General features: G+C 42.2%; 1 protein-coding gene across 1 annotated transcript; it reads right to left on the bottom strand.

The window, feature by feature from the left end:
• Positions 1 to 1,898: 1,898 nt before the first annotated feature.
• snta1 (syntrophin, alpha 1) lies at positions 1,899 to 27,145 on the bottom strand. The gene is made up of 8 exons (XM_084026948.1): positions 26,635 to 27,145; positions 21,021 to 21,206; positions 7,187 to 7,382; positions 6,736 to 6,925; positions 6,284 to 6,414; positions 5,654 to 5,850; positions 4,484 to 4,671; positions 1,899 to 3,464 (listed from the first exon to the last, which is right to left on the bottom strand). The coding sequence occupies exons 1-8, from the start codon at positions 26,921 to 26,923 to the stop codon at positions 3,372 to 3,374; spliced, it is 1,470 nt and encodes a 489-aa protein (XP_083883074.1). The 5' UTR covers positions 26,924 to 27,145; the 3' UTR covers positions 1,899 to 3,371.
• Between the last annotated feature and the right edge of the window lie 434 nt (positions 27,146 to 27,579).

Raw genomic sequence — 27,579 nt, 5'->3', positions numbered from 1 at the left:
CCCCGCTTCCATTTGTTGTCTGGGTGCACACACACACACACACACACACACATGCATATGCACACGTGTGTTTAAGGAGCATACAGACTCACACTTTACACAGCAATAAACCTCACTGATAACACTGCCTCATGGCGGTAAACTCATATAAGAGGGGACTGTTTGCATGCTCCTTTTTACAATAGCTATAGCAGCCCTGACTGTCTCCATCAACCCCCCCCCCCCGCTGACTTAAGAGTCTCATCATCAACCATCATCATCTTTGTGCTGCCCATTCTACAGATCTGCCTGGACTTAATAAAACTGTCAGACCACCAACTGGGCCTGTTAAATAAAAGGCCGGGTGAAGGCTGGATCTGCCGTCTGAAGCGGAGCAGTGGAAACAGGCTCGTTAAAGACCGTGAGATACCGCATTAAAACTTGCATCTGGATATGAAAAGTGCATTAAGAGCGACTTAAAAATGACTTCACAAGGCTCTTCTGAGAGCGCTATTACAGCAGAGGGACAGATGGATGGATAGATATTTTTATTCAATCCTTTTTTGTCCGGGTCACAATAGTTAATTTCACCCCTAACGCATGTCTTCCTTTCCATTTTGAGGATCATCAGGCGATTACGACGCCGACAAACAGGAATAAATACGATGTGACTGTGCGTTTGAGATACAAGTGTAAACTCCACCAAGACGTCCTCTCTCCTCTTTGACCAAATTTGGATTCTCTTTGATGTGGGCGAGCAGTAAATCCAAATTAAGCTTCAAACGAATCCTTCAAGACACAGCGGCTGATGCAACCAACACAATATCCATGTATCCAGGCAGTGCAAAGTTTCACACCAAATGCCTTCAAAAGCTGCTTTGACTGATTTGTTGTTGGGCCACAAGCGGCAGTGCAAAATGAGCTGAAAACACAAGACTGACCTTATATGGCTATTGTGTAAACACGTTGCTGATATGTTAGCAAAAAATATCCAACAGACACAGAATGTTAGCATTCACTTGGAATCCTGTAGTCCTTCAGTCACTTGTCCTTTTAGCTCCATTTTTGGTCTCCACCCGCTCCTAAGAGGGAATCTGGCTCTTAAACTTGTAGAATGCTGCAAAAACTTAAACCAGCTAGTTGCTAACTTTGCCTGTCTGTAATTTTTTGTTGCTGGGCAGGTTGTGTACAATGGATTTAGTGTGTTTGTACTCAAAGTAAATGACAATGAAGATCAAAGATGTGCGGCCTGAAAACAAAAACAAAAAGGTGAAAGATTAAAATTGTAGGGTCAAGCGTGTTTGTTCATTTAAAGTGATGGTTCGGAGTGAAATGCACCCGAGGTAATTTCCACCATGACATCCAGCCGAATACCCCTTCGGAAGCATTTTTAGCGATGGTCAGCATTGGTCAAGATAGCCGCTATCAGCCGAATGGCTTAGTACTAGCGCTATGGTACAGAGGGTATATCTCGTAAATTACCCCACTAATCATGGAATGTTACCAAACTTCTGCAGTAGTACACATAGGGTCTGTACTCACAAAACGAGGCATGTGAAAGTTTGTAAGTACACCAGGAGTTTATTTAAAAGAACACTTGCCTGATAGCTTCTATCCTCGGCTGCTATGCTACCGCAGCGTAGACGCCACTTCCGTGTTTACCCAGAAGCTATCAGGCAAGGTCTTGGTGGAAATTACCTAGGGTGCATTTCACTCCGAACCATCACTTTAAGCAACACTTCTCATGTTATACCATGAATCCTTTGGTAATATTTAAATTCAACGGGATTGTCAGTTTCATATTGAAACTACATTTAGAAAACAAGTTTCCGTGGAGCCTTAGTCTTCAGAGGAGCACATAGAAGGGATAAAAGTGTCCAGTAAAGCACAGTAAAGTAAAACGATAAAAGTTAACAAAGTTTATTACATGTTTATATACAGACAATCCTGCAAGGCACACCTTTGTTTAAATAAGAATATACAATACATTTTATTCTTGAAAGCAAACAGGTTTTAGTTTTGAAATATATATTAATACAAGTCTGTTTAGTGTTGGACAGAGAGAGAAGGCCCCAGGTTGTGGATGTTCAGTCGACACAAGGAAAAAAAAAACCCAAATGGTAAATTAAAATGTAAAAAATGTTGGACAAATGGACCATCAGTACGTTCTGATAAAGACCGTCCATCCTCTCTCGTGATTCATTATGAAATACGGACAAAAACACCGTAAAATTGGATTAATTAAGAGCTAAACTGTGTACTACTTTAGCTCAAGTGGCAATCTGTCAGCTACCGGTTTGTCATCCGTCAATAATAGGGTTACGACAATAACGACCATTGTCGGTGGAACTCCAAAAACACAAGAGCTCTTATTGTGTTCTTCACATGGGCTAATATTAAATAAAACTGCTGAGTCATGCTGTCTGACTGAGGCTATCCAGATTCAAGGGTGGTGTTTCTTTAGTTTGTGTCTAATTTACGGTTAAGCTAAAACATAATTACAACAAAAAGCCATTTTATATACTGTTAGTCTTCTCTCTTGTTAGCCCATGGATGAGCACACTTAAAACAGATAAGAAGAGAGACAGAGTGGAGAATAAAATAAGAAGTTGTTCGGGTGCAACGAAAATATATATTTGATTCGGCGTGTGGAAGTTGTCTTCAACAAAATGTCGCTTTTTTTTTCATGACAATTATGGGTAAAGGCAACTTAAGCATCCACATGGAAAAATAAAAATAAAATCACACAGTTATAGTTGTATTGTGTACATTGTTCAGTACAGAATATTGATCATGTAGTGATCAGTCATGTCATTCTGTCACTACACAGAAGCTGCCTTTATATTTAAAAAAAAAGGTTTGTCCAACATCAATCAGGACGTTTGTGAAATAACTTATTATCACAGCACATAAAGCAACGACTGAAAGATGAAAAGGATGCTCGTGACAAAAGCCTGCCGTGACTCATGGAACAAAACAAAACTGAACAATGGGACAAAAAAAAAACAGAAAACGGTTGGGATTTCAAGCTTAGAAACGTTAAGATGCCGGCTGTCATTTCACACAGTTTGCCATCATGAAGTATGATGACCCACCGTAACAGATTTGACAGATGTCAGGTTCCTTAAGTGGCTGCTGACTTTACGCCATCTGGGAAACCTCTCTTTACCTCACAAGTCCAACAAAGGCCCATCAACGATGCGGTTTTCCCTTCATTCCCATAGAAAGACCAGTAGGTGGCTGACCGATCATTTCGGAGGCCGAGGAGGGCTGAACAGAAGGGGGTCAGCCAGCATCCTGTCCTAGGCCACATCCTCTGGTGTTTCAGAGTCTTCAGCCTGTGTGTTTTATTGAATATTCCTATTGGTGATGTTCCGGGCAGTTGGCAATTATCATGCCAGGAGGCCAAGTCGCTTGACCTTCGCAGAGAGGAAAGAGTGGATGATGAAGACTATGGTCTTGGGGCAAGAGTGGAGGTCCAGTTGCTGGAAGAAGAGACAGTGAAAGAGAAAGACGGTTCATCATTAAATAAATTAAAGGTTCATTTTAAATTGGTTAAAGCACAGGTCTTAAACGTTTTCAGGCCAAGGACCCCCAAGGCTGATAGTGACCCAGCGGAGGGACCCCTTATTCCATATCGTATACAAATGTGTTCCTTTTTAAACCAAGCCAATAATAATGTGTAGTGCAGCCTATAGTGCCACGTATAACAGTACTTTGTAATTATGTGTGTACACAATGCCAAACCATTAAAATAATAATTGTTGCTAGATTCATATTTTCTATTCTACATCATTTCTCAACATAATATGAAACATATTTGCTTAATATAGGTTGTATTCATGTTAAGGTGTATTTTTGGAAGAGAAAAAGAAAGAAGATCTCTGGGTTAAAGTGAAGTATTTATATACTGTTAAAATATATATAAACAGCACATTGTCTGTAATGGTTGTTTTGACATGAAAGTTCATTCTTGACCTTGGAAGCGGTAGTTTGTGCTGTTTTCTGGAGCTTTCAACCACATGTCATGGTAAATGGACTTGCATTTATACGGCGCCTTTGTAGCCTTCCCACCTCTCAAAGCAAACACAGCCTTCGGCATCACCGGGAGCAAATTGAGGGTTCGGTGTTTTTGCCTAAGGACACTTCGACATGCACACTGGAGGAGCCGGGGATCAAAATGCCGATCTTCTTATTAGATGACAGCCCGCTCTACCTCTGAGCCACAGCCGCCCATCAGGAAATGGGAGTTTTTATTGACATCTGAGCAATAGGACGGCCTTCCGGGTGAGAATGTGAATGAACGCTGTTCAAAAAAGGCTACTGGGTGGATTGTTTGTCAAGATTATTTGGTCAAAGTAACTTTGTTTGTATAATAATTCAATATCTGTGGCACTATGATAGCGCTCTGAAGTTATGTAAGTTAATTAGATTCTCCCCCGATCACCAAACTGTCATGTTTAATAACAACTGAGAAACTCCAAAAAGTAAAACAGTAACTCACAATCTCGGCCTCTGGGCCTCCGAAGTCGAGAAACATCATGCGAACTCCGTCATCTGAGGACATTCTTAGGCGCTCGAAGGGCTGCTGCAGCAGAATGCTTTTCCTGACACCCATCTCCTCGGTGAATAGTGTGAAACCCTCATCAATGTGCACAGCGAGGGTACACTCCTTCCCATTCCAACTACAGGCTGCCACGGGAGAAAAGAGAAAGATTACAACAGAGGCGGACAAAAGGGAGGCAATGTAATACATTTAGAGTGCAACGCTGAAGTTGTTCTCTCAAATCAATCTGGATTTGTATTACATATTATTTCTTGTGTTCCTCTATTTGCTGTGAGCACAGTGTTGATGCAGAGCCCAGAATTCTGGGCTGTGAATGAGACTCTGAAAGGATAACAATATGATTCAAAATACGGTTATTGTGAAGAGAAAGATAATAGCTCTTAGCTAAGTGGAACACTCATCCTAATTTGGATACAAAAATGAGATCATTTTAGGTTTAATGTTTTTGCAACACCTCAAGCTACCAGCAGAGGGCGATCTAACAGCATTACTAAACTGCACTGACCCTGCGTCTATCTCACAAATTTGTTTTTTAAGTTTCCAGATGAAACTTTTGAACGTCGATGACTTAAAAAGGCAGAATCCGATCATGGTAGTAAAAAGCTTTCCTTCCTAAAAAACGTCCTGAATCATTGTGTATGAAATTCTTAACTCCTTATCCTGCTCTGCCAGCCGGGCCCCTATTATGGAGAGATGTTTGAATAGAACCACTTCTGGAGCCCAATTGTTTGGATTTAGTAGATGTGACGTATAATCAAAGATGTTCCATACGATCAGCATCTAAGATTGTTGGCAGATTAGGATTTATAATATACAGTAGGCATGTTTTGCTGCATGACAGACATCTTTCACAACTCGCATTGCATTAGTCAGCGTAAAAAGACCTGTCAATGAAGTTTAGAGTGACAGCAGTGTTGTGTTTGTTTTGTGGTCGAAGAACTTCCCTTTTATTTATAATTAGATCCTTTGTTGTTTTATTGATAAAATAATTGTTTAGCATGGATTCTGTTTGGGGTAAACTTTATTGAGTAGAGGGTGACCCCAGAGGGAGTCACACAATTTGAATTCTCCTACATAGAACTGGGAGACAGATCTCTGTATGCGTACCCGTGGTGACCTCCTTGATGAGCTCAGCAGCGTTATGGCAACCCTCCACCAGCAGATGAGTCCAGGTAGACAGCTCCTTGGCAGAATCCACCCTGAACACATGGGTCTCCACGCCCTGCTTAGTACCCGAACGCAGGCCAAATGAGAGGTCTGAGTCCAGGAGAGGAGAGCTCTTTCCTGGGCCGGAGTGGACCAGTCTAACAAAGACAGGAGAAAGTGTGAGAGGAACGTGGGTGAGAACAAGTTTGATTCACAGTAAAAGGATGAGAGCCAGAAGAGCAAATGAAAGGGTATGCATGTTTTTGGGTTACCGAAAAAGTGTTACAGATGTGAAAAGTGGGATGTGGAGAGCACGGGGGAGAAAGAAGGGAAAGAAAAACACATGAGTCATAGGTTCTCGCTCCCACTAATGTTTTCCAAATGAATGTGATGTAATGAGGCAAAATATCCAATAGTCCAGTTATGGAAAGAGTGAGCTTGTGCTCTCCCTACTTGGCCAAAACAAGCTCACGGGAAGGCGTGTTAGCTCAAAACTGGGCCACTCAGGGTGGAGGACAGAAGTTTATTAAACTCACTACGTTCTCTGATTGTGTGAGGTGTTTGTGTATGCGGGCATTTGTGTGTTTGGACCTGGTAGCAATGAGTGGGTGACTCTTGGTGGGGCTGCTGAGGCTCTCTTTGCTTTCAGGCAAGGAGGGATACAGGAGCAGGTCTCGGTCGGTCAACATGGCCAGTACTGGTTTCTCTGGACCCTGGGTCACCTGCAAAATGAGTAGCAGAGTTGAACAAATAATTTAAACTCACTCTTATGTTACTTCACGCTTACCATACGTGGCACCTTCCTGGCAGTGATGCCCAGGGATGTCAGTAGAGTGCAGATATGAATAAAGGATGCGACACAACCATGACAACCTATAACCGTTTCTACATTTATTGATCATCATTTTCCTAAAAAAACAACAACAAAAAGGCACAAAAGCAACAATAACATACAGGAAAAAAGACATACTTCAAACTAAATTAACAGACAGAAAATGCAAACATTTGCAGTACGTTCCATGCACATCTGTATTCTTGCATACCTGCTCTGTAATCCAGCCCAGATGTTTGACCTCCATGCCAAATTGCATGCTCTTCATCTCCTCCTTCACTCGTGGTAAAAGGTTGGCAGCGCCGGCCTGGATGGCGTTGTACCAGGACTGAGCCATGGCTGGGTCTTTTGCCCGCAGGAACACAGAGTTCCTCCTGCTGGACGAAATCACTTCGAAATACCTGGCAGACGAGATGAGAGGAAGGACAGAGGGAAGCAGGCAGGGAGACAGTTAGAGAAACTAAAAGACAAATGGCAAAGAGAAAAGCTTCAGGGCGGAGAAGAAGTTTCAGATATTAACAAAGAGAATATGTGAAGAAGACGTCCCCTTTCCAATATTCTCAATAAGGCAATTTTGCTATTTTCAGGTTGAGATCTGTCCAATTTTTCTCACATGATGTATGAAATAAAAAAATAAAAAAATCACATCCAACGTGCTGTACCTGTTTTCTGTGTCCGGGGGGCACTGTTTCCGTGACACCTGGCACATCTTCAGTGGGATGCTGCAGGGCTCCTTCACCTCAGCAGGTGAGAGTTCAGTGCCCCTCTGGGGCGTGGAGGGGGGGGAGTCCCAGGGGAGGGAGGCCCCCGGGGACCCTGAGTTTTTAAAGAAGGCCGACATCTCCTTGATGTACTTCACTGAAGCGGGAGAGAGTGGGAGAGAGAGGAAAAAATTAGATAACGCGGACAGACAGTGGAAGTACTAGAGGACAGAGGAGGCAGAGGAAAGGGAATTTGGAATGTGAATATGGAGCCTGCAGGTTCAGAGATGAGTTGAAAGCGGTAGCAGCACTTAACGGCTTTAAAAAGAAATTCAACTGGAAAGAATTCTCTGCCACTTCAGATTTCTCAGCTTTTATATAGCGCTTATCATGCTCTTTCATGAAGAAGAAGAAACTATTCCTAACATGGCAAACGCTTCTATCCTCTTAAAACCAGAATAAGCGAGTCATGGTTGCTTCCCTCCGCCAACCAGACAGGTTGAAGTTCACATCAAAGTGGGTCTAAATTCATCATTTTATCCTATGAGACATAATCAGCATCTGAACTCTTGAGTCATGGCCAAAAGTGTTTTTTTTAGGTTACAGTGACCCTTGACCTCTGACCAAAACCACTCATATAGTTCAATTTACTGGAAAGAATAAAAGCAGCTGTACTTTATTTTTGTGGTTGGGTTTTTTTTTGCCTTTAATGTTGTTTTTTGTTGGGTGATTCTGGCATGGGTGGGCCTATCTTGAGCACCAGCTGGAGGCAGAGAGGGGATGTGGTTTCCTCCAGCTGTGGGACGGGTGAGGTGTCGGAGAATGCACAAACCAAATTCTATATCTTCAGATTGTAATTTGTATTGCATATTGTTTTGCATTCATGTGCTTAGTTTTTGTTATTTTCCTTTATTTTGTTTTTCCATCACTGTACAACCAATTAGTCTTTGGGGACAAATACCAAGTAATTCAGTGAAATTGGTTCGTTCCAGCAAATAATGATCGGTCAACATCTCGCGTTGTCATGGCGACTCAAGTCAATATAGACATTGCAACTATTGACAGTTCATTACTCTGTATGACCGACAGTAAAAACAAAAAAGTGGCATCTGCCAACCATAATTACAGGGAACAGGAGGGTTAAAAAGTACATAACGAAGCAGCCAGATAGAAATGTGTATATATTATTTACTCCTTGATGTTTATATATATGTATATATATATATATTGGAAAACATTTTAATTAGAAAAAAGTTATGCGAACAAGATCTTCATAATAACACATTTGTTGCTCCACACTTCGTATTTTGTTCCGCCTTAATTACAATGTCCAATGGTGGTCCTCAATTAAAAATCTTGGACCACAATTACAAGTTGTTCATAACTTATTATTATTATTAATTATTTTGTGTAATTCCCCAATGATTGTGTCACCCATAATTGTTAGAATGATATTGCATTTTTTTTTTTTGGCATATTGCCCAGCTCTATTCTGCCCACCTCTGTTTTCTAATGCACTATACCACTCACACACCTACACACATAGAAATGCACATGGCCTCGGCTCCAATCCGGCAGGTTGGCGTTTGGCAGAAGGAGCCACTGCTGAAGTAAAAATAGCCCAGAGGACATGTCCAAGGCATGAGGCTGAAGGCTGAGCTCTGGTTTCACTGGGGAAGTGTGAAGTGCTCTCCTTGCACAGGACAAGAGGCATGTAGCCAGAGGACGGGCAGAAGAGTCACGGCACAGGACAACGGGAGACAGAGATGGGGCTTCCACCATTCCCAAAATAAGAGCCCGGCAATCAGGCAGGCAGCCATACAGCTATTTGGTTAAAACATCAAGCAGTAAATCATATCTCGGACTGTCTCGTGGCTCCTTCCACTTTATGGTTTTATTTCACTGCAAACACTAGCAATTCAGATATAATTCCTCTCTCCTATCAGGAGGTGGCAGAGTGACTCAGTGATTAAAGGGAGGGTCCAAAGTTACAGAAAGGTCCGTCTGAGGAGCCCGAACACACCTACTCACTCACTGACATTAAACTTCTTTCACCTGCCGGCCTAAGTAACAGCTTTTAGCTTTTACACATTTCATTCTGTTGTGGAAAAGCGTCATGTTGACAGACCGCTAAGCTCACATGATTAGCATCTAGCCCCCAAGGAGAGCTGCATCGCAGGACGTTCTATACGAGAGGTTGTTATCTTGTCCTTGGCGCGCTGGAACAACAGTTATCACGTTTCTGTGTCCAACCAAGCTGTCTCCAGCCATTCCTGCAAAACAAATCTCTCCCTTCAGTCTAATCTAATTTAAAATCTTTAGTATGATCAAACTGACACTTGTCTTGTCTGCACCATGATCGGTTCTAATGATTGATGTGAGATTTGGTTTAATGGCTAAGTAGCCTCCCTGCATGTAAATCAGACTTGAGCCCGGTTCAGAATGGTCCTGAAATGTGACATGGGCCTAAGTAGGAACGCTGCCAGAACGATGCCCACTTATTTTCCAAACGTGATGCCAACCTTTAAATGAAGCTTACTTAAGATGCAGCGGAAAAGGGCATGACCTTAATGCTGAAAACCATATACATGCAGTAGCTTCTGAGTCAGCACAATGTTCCCATCTACACCTCCTCTGTGACAACGTATTCTTACTCAATATAATATATGTATATATGTATGTATGTACATTAGCACTATTGCTAATGTTACCCAGTCTTACAGGTATCCCAGTATGAGCTACATGAGTGTAAAATCTCTCCTTTTGTATTTTATGGTTTCGCCAACTTGGCTTATGCCTCGATGTACCATAAAAATGTGCATTGGTAGACAAAACCAGACCCATTGGGGATATGTGGACTGGACCAGCTACAGCTTTGAAGTGGCTGTCAACTTGCATACGTAAATGTCTCATGGAAATGAGCTTCTGTCCCATTTGTTCCCGTGCCAACCCATTGATGTTTGTAGGGAAGCCAACTGCTTCCTTGTCGCTGGACCAAGGCCATTCAAAATTGATGTGGTCAATCTCAATGGTAGGCTAGGCCCAAGACTGAGAATGGAAAAGGGACTGCCTGCATTATTGTATCAAGTGGAAGTCATAATATAAGATTTCCTAAACTCTGCAACTATAACTGAATGAGAATGAGCTGCAGGGTTTCTCAATAAAGTCCTCTTGTGGGTAAAAGGTACAGGTAGAGACGGCTATCTGTATATAATAATAATAATAATAATAATAATAATAAATGTATTTATGTATATGATTAGAACATCTCAGTCATGCAACTCGCTAGACTTTGAATAAAAGTTGAAAAACTTTGCAGAGAGCCAGGACTGAGAACTCAAGCATGGGTGCTTACATTTGGCACATAAACAGTGTTCTATTCTCAGAGACCATTATTCTTTATTATGTAAGACTGAGTTTGTGTTTTTCATGCTGCACAAACTACAGAACAGGCTGCAGACAAACACCAATCATAGCAAATATTAAGAGAAATTTTGTACAAAATAAAAAGAGATGTGGAATTTATCGCATTGGTTTTTCCCAGATTAGAAATGTCGGGCATGAGCTGTGGCCCCTCATAACAAATCAGACGAGATAGCTTTCAAACAGAGTGGTGAATGAAAAGGAGCGGAGAGAGGGATGGAGAATGGAGGGGAGGAGGGAAGGAATGAACATGGGGGGGAAAAAAGAGACAGCAAGAAAAAGAAGATGGAGAGAGAATAAGAAAGCGTGAGACGGGAAATATATTGAGACCGAACATACAGTTAAGCTCAGCCAGAGATGTTGCCATGAATACCAGCGGTGGCACATTCAATACAGAGCTAAAATTAGCTGAGATGGCACTGTTATTACTTGAGCTTATCTGGCAGCCAGCGAAAACTACTTTTGTACTGTGTGTGTGGAGTTTCTTTGCTTCTTCTGCAGAATCTGCCACTAAGCTTTTCCTGCTAGAGTCTTTACATTGAACCCTCACAAATCCTGACCAGACATTTCCAACCAATTCACTTAACTGGTGGTTTGAAAAGCCCTTTTCTTTTCCAGTTCCCTGGACGGGCCCAATTGCCAAAACCCAAGTTTGAATTTTCAAACACACACACACACCTCAACAGGTATCAGAAAAACAGGCAGTAGATGTAGTGGGCAGTCAGTAGCACGCTTGAAAACACGCGGCCGTAAAGTGCCATCGGCTTGCAAGAGACGAGGGCAATGCTCCGAAGCCGTTACCGTGGGAGCAGCTGGAATGTCATTGGCCAGTCAGTGACCTCAGAAGCATGCTGCTGACTCTGTAAACCATGTCAGACGAAGAATGTCCCGATGTTACACCACCAACGAGCGAAGACGTCTCGGGGCCAAAACAACGTCACAAATAACAGGAACACTTGCTGTTTTTCATTCAGTACATTGAGGTTCAATCGAGGTTAAAGAAAATTAAAAGTAATTGCTCTGAGTCCACTTAAAAAAGGAAATTAGATGGTGGACACTCTGAGACAGTTGAGATGGAGATTGTGCAAAAGTGGATGCGACTAAATATTGGGAAGAAGTTGGTTATATTCTATAGATTTTGGAAGCAAACTAATGCATGAATACCGAAACAACAGCGTGGATGATGTCATCAGCCAGTGTTTGCTCATTATAGATCATATTTGATAACCAAGTAACAGAAATTGGAGTACAGACTGCAATATACCGATTAAAGCAGCTATAATGGATTTGAATTAAAAATTCACTCCCAAAAAATAGGCGATATGTATAGCTTCTACTTCGACTAACCAAACCCTCAAGTGGTGTTTGTCTGTTTTGAGGCATGTGTGTACACGTGCAAATAATAAAAAAACAGTGTACCTCCTTTCAGTGATCTCTGTTAGATCATGTGCAGTTAATAAATGTCAGGGTTACGTGTTCGCTGATTAATGCGTTTCTCATTCTGGCGGCGTCAGTCAGCCGAAGAGTTCCTCTGTTCTGAATGATTTAGATACGTGCATTGTTCCTATAGCCCATCTCATTAAAATTATGGATACATGCCAACCTTGGGGAGGTGTAAGGAATGGCATGAGAGAGAGAGAGAGAGAGAGAGAGAGAGAGAGAGAGAGAGAGAGACAGCGAGAGAGCAGAGCACACCGAATCCGACTTTTAAACTAAATCACATACTGCCAAAGCACAGATTTGATTGCTTTGCATAGTGTGTCAGGAGAGTTAATTATCCTAATTCAACAAAGTGAAAGTGAAGAGTGACTTCTCCTATTGCATCTGGAGACCTGTTTCCTGCCCCGAAATGCAAATAAACTCAATTCTCCACTTTGCTCGGAGTGATTCAAAGCAGGTCACTTGCTGTGCGATTTATCAACCTCATTTACAGTTTGTTTTTGTTCTGTGAACGAGGCAAATTGATAAAGTGATGTTACCGTGTAATTCTCCATTTTAAATAGTGATGGGTTTTGGTAGAATGATGCACAATACAAAATACTAAAATCTAAAGAAAGCCTTGTATGAAAAAAATCATGCAAAACATTGAGGTTGGCTGCTACTTCAGCAGTTTTTCTAAACTTGTTTGTGTGCATTTTATTCAGAAGAATGGCTGAGTACAGACCCTCCCGTGCCTACACCCTTCCTCCATCGCCATGCTGCACAATACTGTGAGATGCTTCAGTGGAGCCTAAGCCTGTAATGAAGTGAGTGAGTGGCACAAAGACTTGGCCACCAATTTATCAGGGGCCCCGAACCAGGGCAGCGGGGTTCAGAGGGGGCCTGTTAAGCAAACTTGACGCCACAGAGGGAGAGGGATGTCTGAGAGAGAGTTGTGATTTAATAAAGCTATGTTATTGCGGGTTAATCCATGCCCTCGCTGAGTCTCAGCACAATGTCCTCACGGGCCAGCAGCTCTGAAGGAAGAGGAACCGAGCTTTGTGTCCAGAGGGTTAGAGGTCTCACAGCAGGGCTGCACACAGACATTCAGGGCATAAACACACTCAGCACAACCCAAACTGCAGGAGATGTATTTAAATTCACACACACTGTAAATGATAAATGAATAGAAACAGCCTTCTTGACTATCTCCATCCAGAGAGTAATGTACAGTGACATGAGTAACAAAGCATACAGTGTCTGCTGACAGAAGCTAGAGGATAGAAAACCATCCTGGCATGATAAGGCAATATTCAATAAATGTGCCGCTACTGTGGATTCTTTCCAAACTACTTGAAGCAAGACGGTATAAAAGTTTGACTTTCCTGAGCAATGGCAACAATTGCGATTGTTTACCTGAAAGAATTGGAGCACCAGCTGTGTGGGATTGATTTCTCTGAAAGTGCCAAATACATTCAGCAACAGCACACATCTGCTTTTGTCCTGGGAAGACCCAGATGTGGTAGACGTGCAGGAATCCTAGATTGAGGGTGTTCCAACCAGGAGAAGGAAGGGGCACAATATGCACTTATCTAGGTCAGAGTAAAGAAAGCATATGGATCCACATATTCTACCGCTGGCAAAATGGAAACAGGAAAGAACTGGCTAGCCATTTTTCTGTGTCAGCTACTGCACACTGGAAACTGTAGATCATTTATTTTCTTTACGCAAACTCAGTTTCACAGACAACTTCACTCATCTCACACAAAAAGAAAGAAAAAAAAAAAAGAAAAGGTTTATTTATCTGCAAACGAGAATTCCCTGGATGAGTGATGGTGGAAATTGGACAGAATTTCATTTAAGATGCCAATTAAAAATCAGACAACATGGACTGCAACTCCCCATCTAGACACGGATACATTTGAAATAACCAGAAAGCCTTGATCTTTGCACTGTTAAATAATGCACTTCTCTCTATCAGAGCTGTAGAGAGAACAAAGCTCCAACAGGTACTAAGAAACTGGAGGGATGGGGCTAAGGGGTTCAGTCAGCCTACAAGGGGAAGGTTTATTTTCAAAGTAATAATTATACTGTCACAGGAGCGATAGCCAGACAGTTTTAATTAGGTGATAAGTACATGCATGTCATTGGTGAAAATTATACAGCTCCGGCATCGACGTTGGTTGGGTTCGTACAGTTATATTTTCATCCTTTCTTCGATCAGGTATGAATTTACAGCAGATAGAGTCTAGTTGAGAATCGGATCACAGTCCAGTTTACCATGTGTTTATTAATTGTGCCCGGCCTCATCGGCAAACCACCCGTATTTGATATCACGTGGTCCACACTGGAATGTTGCTACATGCAGATGAACTTCTACAACTAGCAATTCAATTTGACAGACAGGTCAAATTGAGAAAAATAGGGAAAAATCAAATAGGGAATGTCCAATCCATAACTTTAAATTGGTCTTCCAGTAACGAGAAAAAGTTTTCACATCACTTGTCTAATGGACTCCAGACAATGTTTTTTTTTTTTTCAATATATATTTCATTAGATGACAGTGAAGGTCAGCAAAGCAAGGAATGTGACAGCAGACTGAGTCACTGTGGCAAAGGACACAGCAGCGACAAATCCAGCATGACAAGCAACCGGGGCCAATGTTGGGGACAGTATGAGAAGTGTACTAATCCTGCAGCACAGACTCAGAAGAGAAGTGGACAGAGTGTTGCAGATGACAGCAACCTACAGAAGAGCTACCGATCATTTGAATAACAAGACCTTCAAATATTTTGACATGCCTTTAGAATGTGCAGAAACAATTATCGTGTGGGTTAATTGCATGTCATGTTTGAGAATTTTTTTTTAATTAAACTTTTAGTTGCAAACCGTGTCCAATAATGTGCAATATGTTTAGAAAAAAAAAAACATTTCTGACAGTAAGGCTGTCTTTGTCAACAGAGCTCGAAATCAGCCTGTGGACTGTTTCTCGCACAGAAATAGACGGAATATTATCAGGAGGTGGTATGAACTCCTGGAGAAATTAGGAACACGAGACAGTCAAACAAAAGGCCACTGGAAAGAACATTCCAAACCACAGGGAGATGCTGCTGCCACCCACCAGACAAATAGATTGGCTGCCAAACACTAACACCAACTCTCACATCTCTGACTGGGCTGAGGCAGCCCGGCACTTAAGACACCGCCTGAGAATTCTGCAGTTGGAAACTGTGAATTAAGAAAATCTCACTTTGCCTCCCTGGCAACCAGTCTGGCACGGTCCAACCAGACACATGGGCCACCCTCTGAATCAGCAGTACAGGTAGAAAGTAGTGCGTGTGCGTGTGTTGCAAATTCATATGCAAGTGCATGTGCTTGCATACACGTGCACAGTCTATTTACAGATTATATCGTGTGTGAGCGCAACTGCTGCTTCAGTAACAGATCCAGATCTTGTAAAGATTTGTTTGACGAAGAAAGAGTGGTACAGTTTTAGCCAGCAGTACGCTGTGTCCTAATGAGCAGCATTAAACTTTAGTCCAAGTCATTACATTCCATAAATCACTCTCTTAACCAGACTTGAATCAGTGTATGAAGATGAGACTACAGTTTTTATCTATGCTGGCCCAGCCATATGGGATACAGCTTCCTTTTTAGGAGCTGTATTCACACGTGTCCTTGAAGAGCTTGATTTTCAGAGATGAGTTTTATAGCCCTCAAAGCAAAAATGTAACTCAAACTGCTGGTCTGCATTCTTCTGTCTTCTGAAAGGGCTGCCTGTCCCGTCCTTGTATTAATAACCCAGACGATATTAATGTAATATTATCAGCATGATCTTAAGCGACTACTTGCATAACCAAAACCAAGTGCTTGCTATCTACGGTTTTAACTGCAGATTATGCATGTATGCATGCAATAGTCGAAGGATTTGATGCAGAGAGTTGTACGCATGTGAGAAAGAGAGAGAGGGAGATTAGGTCTGGAGTTAGCTCTTGGTGAGAACGCTGACAAAGCATCCTTCAGCTAATACTCCTCACAAATGAACCTCTTCAAATCTAATCTCACCTCAGGCTCTCCTGAAACACACTCGTACTCGAGCATACTGAATGTTCCCATGCTGACCATTTTAAAACAGCGTTAATGCCCTCCAAAAAGGACTGGATGTAGTAATGTAGTCACATTTATTAGACACAATCAAACATGCAACCACTGTGTCCACTGGAACATCATATTAAAAGCTATAATGAAGGTGCATGAAAGGCATGATCGAAACAGGCTGGCAACATATGACTCAACAGTGACTGCCTCTGATGCTCCTTTTATGGAGAGAGCTGCACACTCAACACATATTGCTTTCTTTAGGATTAAAAGAAAACCTGACGGGCCATTTTGAGTGACATATATAGTCTATGGAGCAGGTGTTTCAAGTCACGGAGCAATCAACATGAACACAGAACCTGATTACAGAGCAGTGAATCATTACCAATAAAGCCCTTCAATGTCCATCTGTCCATAATCTGGGAAACAGCAAAGTAGAGAGTGAAAGATTAAAGAGCAAAGAAGAGAAACCAATGGAAGCAGTCTATCAAATTAATTAATTAATGTTGTCATCGGTGAATTCTATGTACTCCATGTCTACGTTCATGGTGATTGCCATTTGAGCTCTTTGATTTCAATCACCTGTCCTATGCTACGAGGATCACCGGGGCTTTTATTTCTCCTGAAGGAGGCACAATGTCACAAAATGTTGATTTATAGAATAAAAAAAGAAGAAATCTTGCACCTGGGTTATAATTGTCCATCCTAATAATTTCACTTGACAATAAACTATCTTTCAAACACAGCTTGAAATAAAGAGGTTCAACTATATGCAGCATAAAGACAAAGGTGGCAGAGAAATTACATTTGTGAGCAGATAAAAAATGCGTGTCATTGTGGTTCTAACTTGAATGAACAAAATTGTATCTGACAACCTTGAGAAAATGTACATTTACTGTCCACGTTTCAGCCACAATTAAATATACGTTTTAAAGTCATAGTTTACATGAATGAAAATATTCAAATAGGGTTACCAAGCTGCAAGGGCATCTTTGTAGTCGTTTTGCTTTAAATGTGACACGTTTACCAAACCTGGGGAGTTTAAAAAAGAGTTGCTCAAATAGTTCCTGCTTACAGAATACACATAGGCCAGCAGCCCAATGGGGATAGCAGAAATCAGGAGATTTGATATAGCTAACAAGACTGTCCTGCTAAAAGTTCTAGACAAGGGAACGACTGCAACCATGGAGCTTCCATAACTAAGCCTACTAAATCCAAGTGTGTGTACACTGAGCCCGAGCACAACTACCTTAATGAAACGGAAAACAGAAAGCTCCAGTAGTGTCCAGAAATGTCATGGCAGAGAAAAAGCTCTCTCACTTCCTCTTGTGCACACACATACGCAGGTCGTCAGACCGAGGGCAAAATATACTTAAATACGACTATCTTTCCACAACTACTTCCATCATCTGGTGTGGTTACAAACCAGAGGTGGATAGAGACCTCATTATATGTACTTGCATTATTTGTATATGTATTTTGGATAGAAGATAAATAATGTTGTATTTTCTAACCTAATATTCACGGGCATTGCAATGCCTTCAAAGCATCAAATGTATTAAGTATTGGCATAAAAGTTACTCTAATTGGACATTAAACAATCAGAAACTTAATGGTTGATATAGCCTACAACATGTTACATCTTTATGAATATTGAAATTAAAACGTTAATGATTTTCAATATTGCCCCCCCCCCCCCCCCCCCCCCCTTTTTTAGAATTAAATTAACACATGCAGCTCAAAACTACAACTACATATTTTTCATCCTGTTAAATTGCTAAAACACTTTTTCATTCGGCTGTGGTCTGATGACATGTTGTAAAAACCAAGAAAAACACAGCCTTTATCATCTGAACCAGAGGGTCAAACTATGTTTATGAATTAAGGAGCAGCAAACTCTCACAACAAGCCTCACCACCTCAAAGCGTTACATACTTCCTGTGTGCTACGAAACATTTCTCACACAGTTCTCACACATGGAGATACACCCGCTGCCTATCTACAAACTCATATGCACACACAGACACACACACACACACACACACACACACACACACACACACACACACACACACACACACACACACACACACACATAAACACACACACTCTATCTACATTCACACTTCCCTCTGTGTTCTGACCTGTCCTTATAGCTCATTTATCCTTCCTCTCTGCTTCATACCACGTCTCTAAGTATGCGTAGTATGTGGTTGTGCTTAGTGTGGGTGCTTTTCTGTAGTACAACATGCCTCGCCTTGGCTGGTAAGCTGATGGCGATGACGGATGCATTTTCAGTGAGATACAATTCCACATGGCGCTCACATTCAAACGCTGGACTGGACTGTAGGAGGAAGCCATTCTTCTTGACTTTCAAGAGTCAAAAAGGAAAAATCCAAAGCCGATCAGTTGTGAATTTGCTTATCTGAAATATTCAAGTATTTCTGTTCCCATACTCCAGATATTTGAATGTGAGGGAGGCTCCTTGATCTCAGTCAAGGCTGTGTGTTATGAATCTCGTGGAGCGATGTAACCTGCCTTGTTGGTTGCTGTGCACATGTAAGAAAGACTGTTAACACGACCTTTAACACTTTAGTGTTGCCAAGAAAGAGTTTGTTTCTGACTGCGTTTCTTGATAAAATGCCACAACAACAAAAAAAGTACTATTGCATACAAAGTATTTGTATGTTGCACAAATAATTTTGAAAGAAATTGCAGCCGCAGCCCTCAAGTGTGTGTTCAGATATACGTCCTGCAATCTCCAGGTCAGAAGTACACAGACACAACTCAGGAATCGTAGGACATCAAAATATACTTGCAAACACACACACACACACACGCACACACACACACACACACACACTCTCTTTCCCTTCAGTGAGCCTCGAAGCCTCTTTCCTCTCCTCACTATCGGGTCCTCAGGGGGAGGGAAACCCATGAAATGATTCCTGACACCACGGATCACAGAGCAGCGCTGGTTGAAACGTCTGATATCAACACTTTTCTGCCTGACTGTGGACAACTAAGGCAGAGGGATTTGCAATGATTTCCCCTGGCTGGAGCTGGAGCTGTATCTGCTCCGCTGACTGAAGTTACTGAAGCTAGCCCACTTTGCAAGCTAACCCACAGATGGAAAAAAATAACTGGTAACACTGGTTTTGGTGTTGATTTCTTGAATTTGTTTTCTCAAACGGAAGGTTTGTGTCACGGTTCATGAATTATTCTTATATTAAGGTCCAGTGTTTAGGATTTGGGGACGTCTAGCGCCGAGGTTGCAGATTGCAACCGTCTCCCATGTTACAAGCGTGCAAGAGAACTATGGTGGGAGACGTGAAAACACGAATGACCCTATCTAGAGCCAGTGTTTGGTTTGTCCATTTGGAGCAATTACAGACGATTTAAATTTAAAGTCTGATCTGCCTATTGAGATTTTGGCCAATTCAGATTTTCTTTCTAAGCCCTATAATTGACGGCAAGTCTCCAACTGTTTTCATGGCCAATCAGCTGATTTAAGTGTAGTGAACCTGTTCAAAGCCTTTAAGTTTAGGGTTGTTTCTCACAGTTCCTAAAACAAATTTGAAAGGATTTCCTCTGGAAGTACATTGAGAGCACCTAGGCTCTGAAGTGTCAGTTCGACTCATATCACTGAACATGACTGTTAGCTTCTGTTTAGTCTCTGTGGGTGAGCGAAACACAGACTTACAGAACCCAGAGACACAGAGAATATACAGATCAATGGAACCAACAACGAATGAAAGGCAACAAAGTGTCAAGTTTTATGGTTCCTGATGAAAACATATTCTTTTTTGAATAGTAACACCCTGTATAAAACATCACTGAAACAATGTGTATTTGTAGCGAGTGAATTTCCAATTCGACCCAGGGACTTGAAGTCTGCTCGGTGGGAGTTGCAGAAGAATGATGCAAACAGTTGGCAAGACGAAAGATGGACTTTAATCCCTTTCTTCTGTCCTCCCAGCGAAAGACCACGTCTCGGATTAGTTCACACCTGCTGGTGGACTGATGCTTTTAGCTAATTGCGCATACATAAATGACTAAACCGTAAGACTGACGCAGAAAAGGACATAGCGATAGACTAGATTAGCTCTGACGGCTAACGTGAAGACGGAAGAAATACACCTGTAAATACCTGCTGACTCCACGGCAAACCTTCCTATGCACAGCAGGTCTTACTTACCCTGTAAGTCCTCCACATTTTTCAGTCCTGACATGAACTGCAACAAAGTACTTCTATCTGTGTCAACGGTGTTTGATTGTCGGGAAGACTGCTCATTAGCATGGTGAGATACTCAGAGGTGAGAGCCACAACAATATTGGCAAATTGTTTAATCTTTGGTTTCCTCTTGCCGTTTCAGTTCAATTTATTATTTTGATGTTCTGATCAAAGTTCTGATTTAGCAGATCGTCTCTCTCAGCTTATCATATACGGCCCTTAAGGAACAAGTCAAACCAAAGTGCTGCAAAAACAGCAAAAACAAATCAAGGCATCAAACGTTGCCATGGTTTCCATCTATGCATCTATTTGGAGCAGTGTCGACAGGGAGGTGCTCCTTTTTCATGACAGATGAGGGTTTTTGTTTTGGTCTACTCTGAGGATTATATCATTAAAGAAATATGAAAGATTTCTTTGTCACACAACCGAGATAGTTGTGACATACATAAGTATGTCCTATAGTTAACTCCTAGCTTCCAGTCACTCTGGTGAACGTTTTAAATGCGAAGCAGAGACGAAATCGAAGGAAGAAAGTGGCAGAATGCTGCATCACACAAAGAGGAAAGAAGTGCAGTCGATTCCGTGATTGATTTTTTTTTTTCTGAATGAAAATGGTATTACCTTCAAGGATGACTTCTTTCCCAGTTTTCTTCAGCGCTTGCACAGCCTCATCGTGTGTGGCCTCCCGTAAGTCATAACCATTGACAGACAATATGGCGTCCCCAACATAAAGCGCCTCAGTCTGGTCCGCAGCAAGGCCCTTAAAAATCTTGGAAATGAGGATTGGCATCTTGTTCTCCTTCCCACCTGCATGACAAGAAGGACAACATGTTTCATCTCATCACTTTTTACAGCAACCTACTGCTTGTTGCACATTCTAAAGTCACTCCCATCCACACTGCAATCCCTCAGCTTCTGACCCCCTGAATAGCTTTATCGGAGTAGCTAGGAATTAAGTTATTTTCTACTTACACAATCCATGCAAAGTGCAAGTGCTTATGCTAAGAGCTTTAGTACAGTAGCAAAATCGAACATGGCATGTTGTTAAAGGCTGTGGAGCTGGGGGAAAATGCCAACTTTACACAGGAAGGTAAGTCAGAGATGACGCCAGAAATAATAGCCAACGGTGAAACCCAAGACAGATAATAACTTGGATTAATAGAAAGACACAGTGCTTTAACAGTATGTTGTCCAGTTGCAATCCTCATATTTCACATAGCATATAAAGTGACTACAGTGACTTAAACTACAGCATAAAAGCATATGAGGACAGACACAAACAGCAGTGATCACCCTCCTCTGCTAACTTCCACAGTTTCCAAACTCTCTCTATCCTTCCCGCTCTCTCTCTCTCTCTCTCTCGTTAAATGAAGGTCAGCTAGTAAGCTGAGGGATCTGCCTCTTGCTGTGGGCTTTCACTCACCATGAGATACATCGTCATTAATGTCAACTGGCAGTTGGGATTCTGGCCTGGAGGCTAGCGAGACATGATCTTACATCTAATTAATTTGAAATACATCTTCCACAGGTTGATTCCTCTGGGTGATTCCTTCGGATTTAACTCGTGTATCTTCATTTGGTGGCCACTGCCTGGAGCTCTTAATAAAACATATCAATAGTTAGATTGATTCATCATGTATTACAGCAATATAGCTTTCTGCACAGCGCACAAGAAAAAGTCCATGTCCTGCAAAGGACAGGAGCCCATACGCCACCTACTTTACTGCAATATTTCAAGCACCAATATTCTGTCTCCGTTCAAATAATATAACATGCAGTTAGCTGGAAGTATAAGTGGAGCTGCGACTGTCAGACAAGAACTAAGTTATTACATTTTGGGTAACTGTTAGGTACCCTAGAGCATGTCAGAGATGAACCTCCAGACTGAATACTGCTAATCAGTGGGGGAGACAGGAGACCATCCTACCCGGGTTTGCACTTACAGAAGGCCCAAAAATATTTTTTTTTATGCTAATGACTTATAGCAACTGTCCAAATAACTGATGGTTTTATTTGTTATATATTCCTTTCAAAGTGCGTAACATAGAATTGGAAAGGGAAAATGGGCAAATATTTGCGTCCACACGTCCCAACGCTGCCGATCGGAGCTGATCGGCAGAGTTGATTAAGACTCCTGGATCATTTGTCGTGGGACTGAATGCCACTGAAGGAAAAAACAGGTGTTAGCTGGTGTAAAAGGGGCTTTAAACTGTTGTTGTTGTTGTCATTATATCTTAGGTAAAGCACTTTGAATTCCCCTGTACATTCATTGTTGGGTTAGCTTTTACTGCTTGTTTCTTAACAGTTTACAGCCATACCTCTACTTATCTCCTGGTCAATATAATTAAGATGGAAAAATAACAGACATGTGGTTTTAAATGTCAAGTTTAATGGTCTGCTGTCCTGCTCACTGCTCCCATTCCCAGCTCATCTGAGGGTTCAATTTGAATACCTTCCAGTCACAAGTTGCTTGTCTAACCTTCAAATTACCTTTGCGCTCAATTTGTGTGACCATAGAAACTGGAGTGCATAAAAAAAAATCCATAGCACTATTACTGCAGACTGTCTGTATCGTCTACATGAAGGATTTAAAGATTTAACACTAGAAATCCAATTATTGACTACTGAGACTATAAGAAGTATTTATAGAATGTACACAAATGTACCCCAATGTGCACTCAACTGAAGATTAAAGTAGCTGTAGTAAAACTACAGTAAATGCTACAATACTGCTGTGGCTGCTGGATTAATTGAAAGTCACGAACGCAGGGCAGTTGTGGGATCTTGCAGACTCCAACAATCATTGCCAGTGCAGGATACGGCCAGTGACCTTTCAGCTTCGTTAAAACACGCCATGCTATTATCTCACGTAGCAAATCCATGCAGAGTAGAGTGGTCTTCCCACTTTACCAACTGTAGTGCAATCTCCTTTTACTTGACAAATGGTGCAAATTGACGTGAAGGATCTATTTCCATCAAACGGTTGGACAAAAAGGCAAAAGACAGCCTGGCTGAGAAGATGATAGTGACACTGCTGTGAAAGTGATGAGAGAATGATACTGGTTGTCCAAATTCCATGGCATCAAAATGATCAAAGCACATATAGATGTAGATATTTGAATCAATGAGATAAAATGACTAGATGTTAAGTGGTGGTTGAGATTTTTCTTTTTCACCTCCTGCTTTGACAAACTATGAGGTCTGACATTGGAGCAGCAACAACAGGGACACCTTTATATGTCCTTTCAACTTCTCTTCCTCTCTTCGCACGCTTTCAGGTTTACTTCTAATCTAAAATACCTCAACAGTGTTGACATATTGTAGGAAAAGTACTGTCAATATGTCTGCCACTCCTACACCACCCTTAATCCTGCCATATTCCCTTCCCATCCCTACCTTTGCACCCCCCCCCCCCCCCCCCCCGCCAAAATACTTTTCATGTCAAACACAGTTCACCCTCCATCTGGCAGCCTGTCACTCAGCTGGCAGGAGGCTGGCGGTGGCTGAGGCGGGGTGGAGTCACGGGGAGCCACCAGTGACAGGTAAATGAATGGTACTGGCACATAAAACACTGACATGTACCTAATTACGTAACATTGTGCTAACAATGTGTTGTATGATAATGCTCCTTTCAAAGAAATCAGCATGATCAGCACATAACTTCCTTTGCACGCAGTGCTAATGAGCACGGGAACAAACACAAACTAACACAAACCTTCAAAATAATGTGGTCGCATATTCCTGATGAATGTGTAGAGGAGCAAAGGGTGAGAAAAGCTCTTTTAATAATAGATTTGCTACATAACACTGCACCTGAGCCTTGATAACTTACAAACAATATTGTCTACGTGCACATCTGAGGTGTTGGCCCTTTCCTTAAGTCACAACTCACTAATATAAAACAAACCGGGACGATTTAAGGAAAGCCAGGGAAGCTATTAAATCCAAATCATAGTTTGGTGATACGGTCGCTGTGATTTCAGATCCACCAAGCTCACTCCAAAGTGTTACACCCAGATCTGCAGAAGTACGTTCGGCTTCCCTCTGACCAGTGGGCCTGACTCGAGATCTGGAGCCGCACTTCCTAGCCTCCTCTCTTAAATTTAGACACGAGAGGAAAGGTTGACTGCCTCGCTGCTTTTCTGCAAGTTGGGGTGGGCTCCCTAAAATTAACACTAGTGGAGTACTCCACTCCCAGCCACATAGCTTTCATCTCTGGCCAATGACAACTGCTTCCTGTGGGTTGCTCCTCTCAGCTGTTCACAATGTGGTGTCAGCTGGCCCACAACAACTTTGCCCTGTTCTTGTATTTCCCTCACTATTACTATTTCTTACTCCTTTTTTCCATTTTTCTCTCCCATCTTTCCACTCATTTGACCTCTTCCTCTCTTGCTCCAAGTCTTTTTTTTTCACGTAGGCTGCGCTTTTCTCTTTCTATCCCTCTGCTCGGCCCTGCTCCCTCCCTCTCTTCATCATTGCCTTTCAACATAGCAATGTCAACCTGGCAGGGTGCCAACCATGATTATGTCTTAATAACATGCTGTCTTATTTCCAAATCCACCCATTTCAACAAAGACGGACATTGCATTTATGTCATAAGGGGCTGGCTTCGTTGTTGTTGTTGTTGGTGACAGCGTTGTGTGTGTGTGTGTGTGTGTGTGTGTGTGTGTGTGTGTGTGTGTGTGTGTGTGTGTGTGCATCTGTGTGTGTGTGTGTGTGTGTGTGTGTGTGTGTGTGTGTGTGCATCTGCCTGCACATGCAAACCTGTTAGGAAGCGGAGGCTTTAACTTGCATGCATACAAAACCAGACACACACATACACACATCACAACACAGGTTCATTATGCACCATGATTGTTGTGATAGTGCACGAATCATAAGTCAAGGTAAGTGACACAGACCAATCACAACTTCACAATCATAACCTCAAGCATGTCTAGTTTAAGCCAGGGAGATGGGAAACCTAATGTGAGCCACAGGAAGATTAAAATGGCAGTGAACAAATTGGTAAGCTAAATTGCAATAGAGACATTAAGCAGAAAAGGCATCACGAAACAAGCAAGTGGCGTAAAAAGGCTATCTGGTCAAAAGCCTACTAAATTGGAAAACAATGCTAGACACCGACGAATGCATTAGTGTCATTGTGCTTCCCATTTTATTGTGTGTATATACATAGCTTCCCAAATGCTCAGCTTTCTTTGCACAGAAGTCTCCATTGAGTTAGTAGCCTGTTGCTGCAGGTCGAAGAATCAGGATGTGGAAAAAAGGCTTTTATCGGCCGCTGAACAGTACACACAGCGCAGGTATGTAAGCTTGTAAGATATGGAGAGGTCACGACCTTTCCCCCATTAAGACGCTATAGTGCTGGTGGAAGTATGATGTAGCAGCAGTGGAGTTAAAGATAAATAAAATACAATTAATTAGCAAAAAATAAAAAATAAAAATAAATCTTTGAAGCAACCAAAAATATTCTTAAAAACTGATGGATTGTATTCATCCTTTTATATATTAGTTAATAAGCAAGGAGCCTTCAAAAATATCACTTTAAAATGTAATAATACATGTTTTAACAGAGCAACAGCGCACAGTTGCTAACAGTTGGTTTTACTCAACTTCAACATGTTATCATCTGGCCACAGTGAGTCTGCTGGACCCGTTAATAACTAAATTACACAAAAACAAAACAAACAGCAGGCTTGGTGTTTATTTAAGTACATTAGTGGTGACAACCAGGAGTTAACTAAGTAAATGTAATCTACTAAAACCAGTATTTTTAAGCTCGCTCTTCAACAAGTTCGTGTGAGTTTGTCCGTTTTAGCAGGAGGACCGTGTGTTTGTGGGAAGCCACACTGCTAGCTTAAACAGCAGCTGAATGTCTCCGGGGTGGCGGGCGGCGACTGCCCAGGACACTGAAATCGTCCCCCTTCACGAGGCACAGCGTGAGCTAATCGCAGCTGTCAACTTCTCGCTGTTTTTCTTTTTTTTTTTTAAACTACAGCCTTAAACGCATCACGGTTCTTTTCAAATATGACTTGGCTGAAAACGCTCGCGCACATTTAGCTTAACGGTCAGTTTGAAGTTAGCCAAGTTAACTGACAAGTCGACGCTTGTGTGTTTTTTCGCCCGTTGTCAAACTGCACTCAAACTAGCCCCTCCACCCCCCAAAAAACTTGTACCAACTGACGCCGACTCGCCGTTTTATTATTTCCTTACGGGAGTTTTCACGGCAAGTTACCTTTTATACTGATTCCGAGTCCGCCGACGTCTTGCTTGGTCACCCGCACGGTGCGCTTCACGTTGGTGATGGTCTCCGGGACCGGGGACGAGCTTAGGTTCGGGGGGTCTCCGTTGATAGCGCCGGCGGGAATCGCGGCGGCGGCGGGCTTCGCGGGCTCCTCGGCACCCTCGCCGGGGTTCACCGTGAGCGTGTCCTCGGTGAGCGTGGCCAACACCCGGATCCAGCGGTCCACGGTCACTCGAAGTTCCAGCAGTCCCGTTTTCTGCGCCTTCATCGCGGCAGCCATGTTCAACGCATTCCTGGAATAACTCTAGACGGGCTGGCGGTCCTGTAAAGAGATAGGGGGAGTGGAGGGACGGGGTAGGGGCACACACACACACAGAGGGAGAGAGAAAAGGAGAGAGAGGGGAGTCTCCTCCCGACTGTTGCCCCCCTCCCAAGAGGTTTATCCACTGGTAAGGAGTAAAGTTAATTGAGGGTGATACGATTAGCAACGGTGTTGACACACACACTCAAAGTTCAAAGCGCTTCTTGTTGAGCCCCACCACCCCCCTTTTTCCCCATTAATGAACTGTGTGCGGTTGACTCACACATAATTACGTTTTGATTCATTTATTATGATTTTATTTATTTATCATCAAGTGCATTCAACATAAACGAGGTTTCTCAGATCACAGGATCTAATTTGCAACGTGCCCGGCGAAAGCTGAAAATGAAAATAGGCCCACAGACGTTCTGTCATGAAGAAGAAAAACAAAATCAATAGTGCCTCTGAGAGGCCAGATGTACTGCTTGTGCCTTTCCTAGTGGATAGAGCTTCACATCAGGCGTGACATCCACAAATTCAGCTTCAGGCTCCATTGGGTTGCCACTGCAACTTGTGGTGTTGATGCATGTGTCGACTCTGTCCCATGTCTCCTGCTATTAACTGTAATAGCTTGT

The sequence above is a fragment of the Eutrigla gurnardus genome, assembly GCF_963514095.1.
Source record: "Eutrigla gurnardus genome assembly, chromosome: 2".
Taxonomy (NCBI): Eukaryota; Metazoa; Chordata; class Actinopteri; order Perciformes; family Triglidae; genus Eutrigla; species Eutrigla gurnardus.
The sequence above is the reverse complement of the archived record's forward strand: the minus strand, read 5'-3'. Positions and strand labels throughout refer to the sequence as shown.

Excerpts from the sequence above, each read along its gene's own strand:
- snta1 (XM_084026948.1), bottom strand. The coding sequence starts at position 26,923 with ATGGCTGCCGCGATGAAGGCGCAGAAAACGGGACTGCTGGAACTTCGA. Across the intron at positions 21,207-26,634 it reads ACTCGGAATCAGTATAAAAG|GTGGGAAGGAGAACAAGATG; the intron begins GTAACTTGCCGT and ends CTTGTCATGCAG. Across the intron at positions 7,383-21,020 it reads GAAAGAAGTCATCCTTGAAG|TGAAGTACATCAAGGAGATG; the intron begins GTAATACCATTT and ends CTCCCGCTTCAG.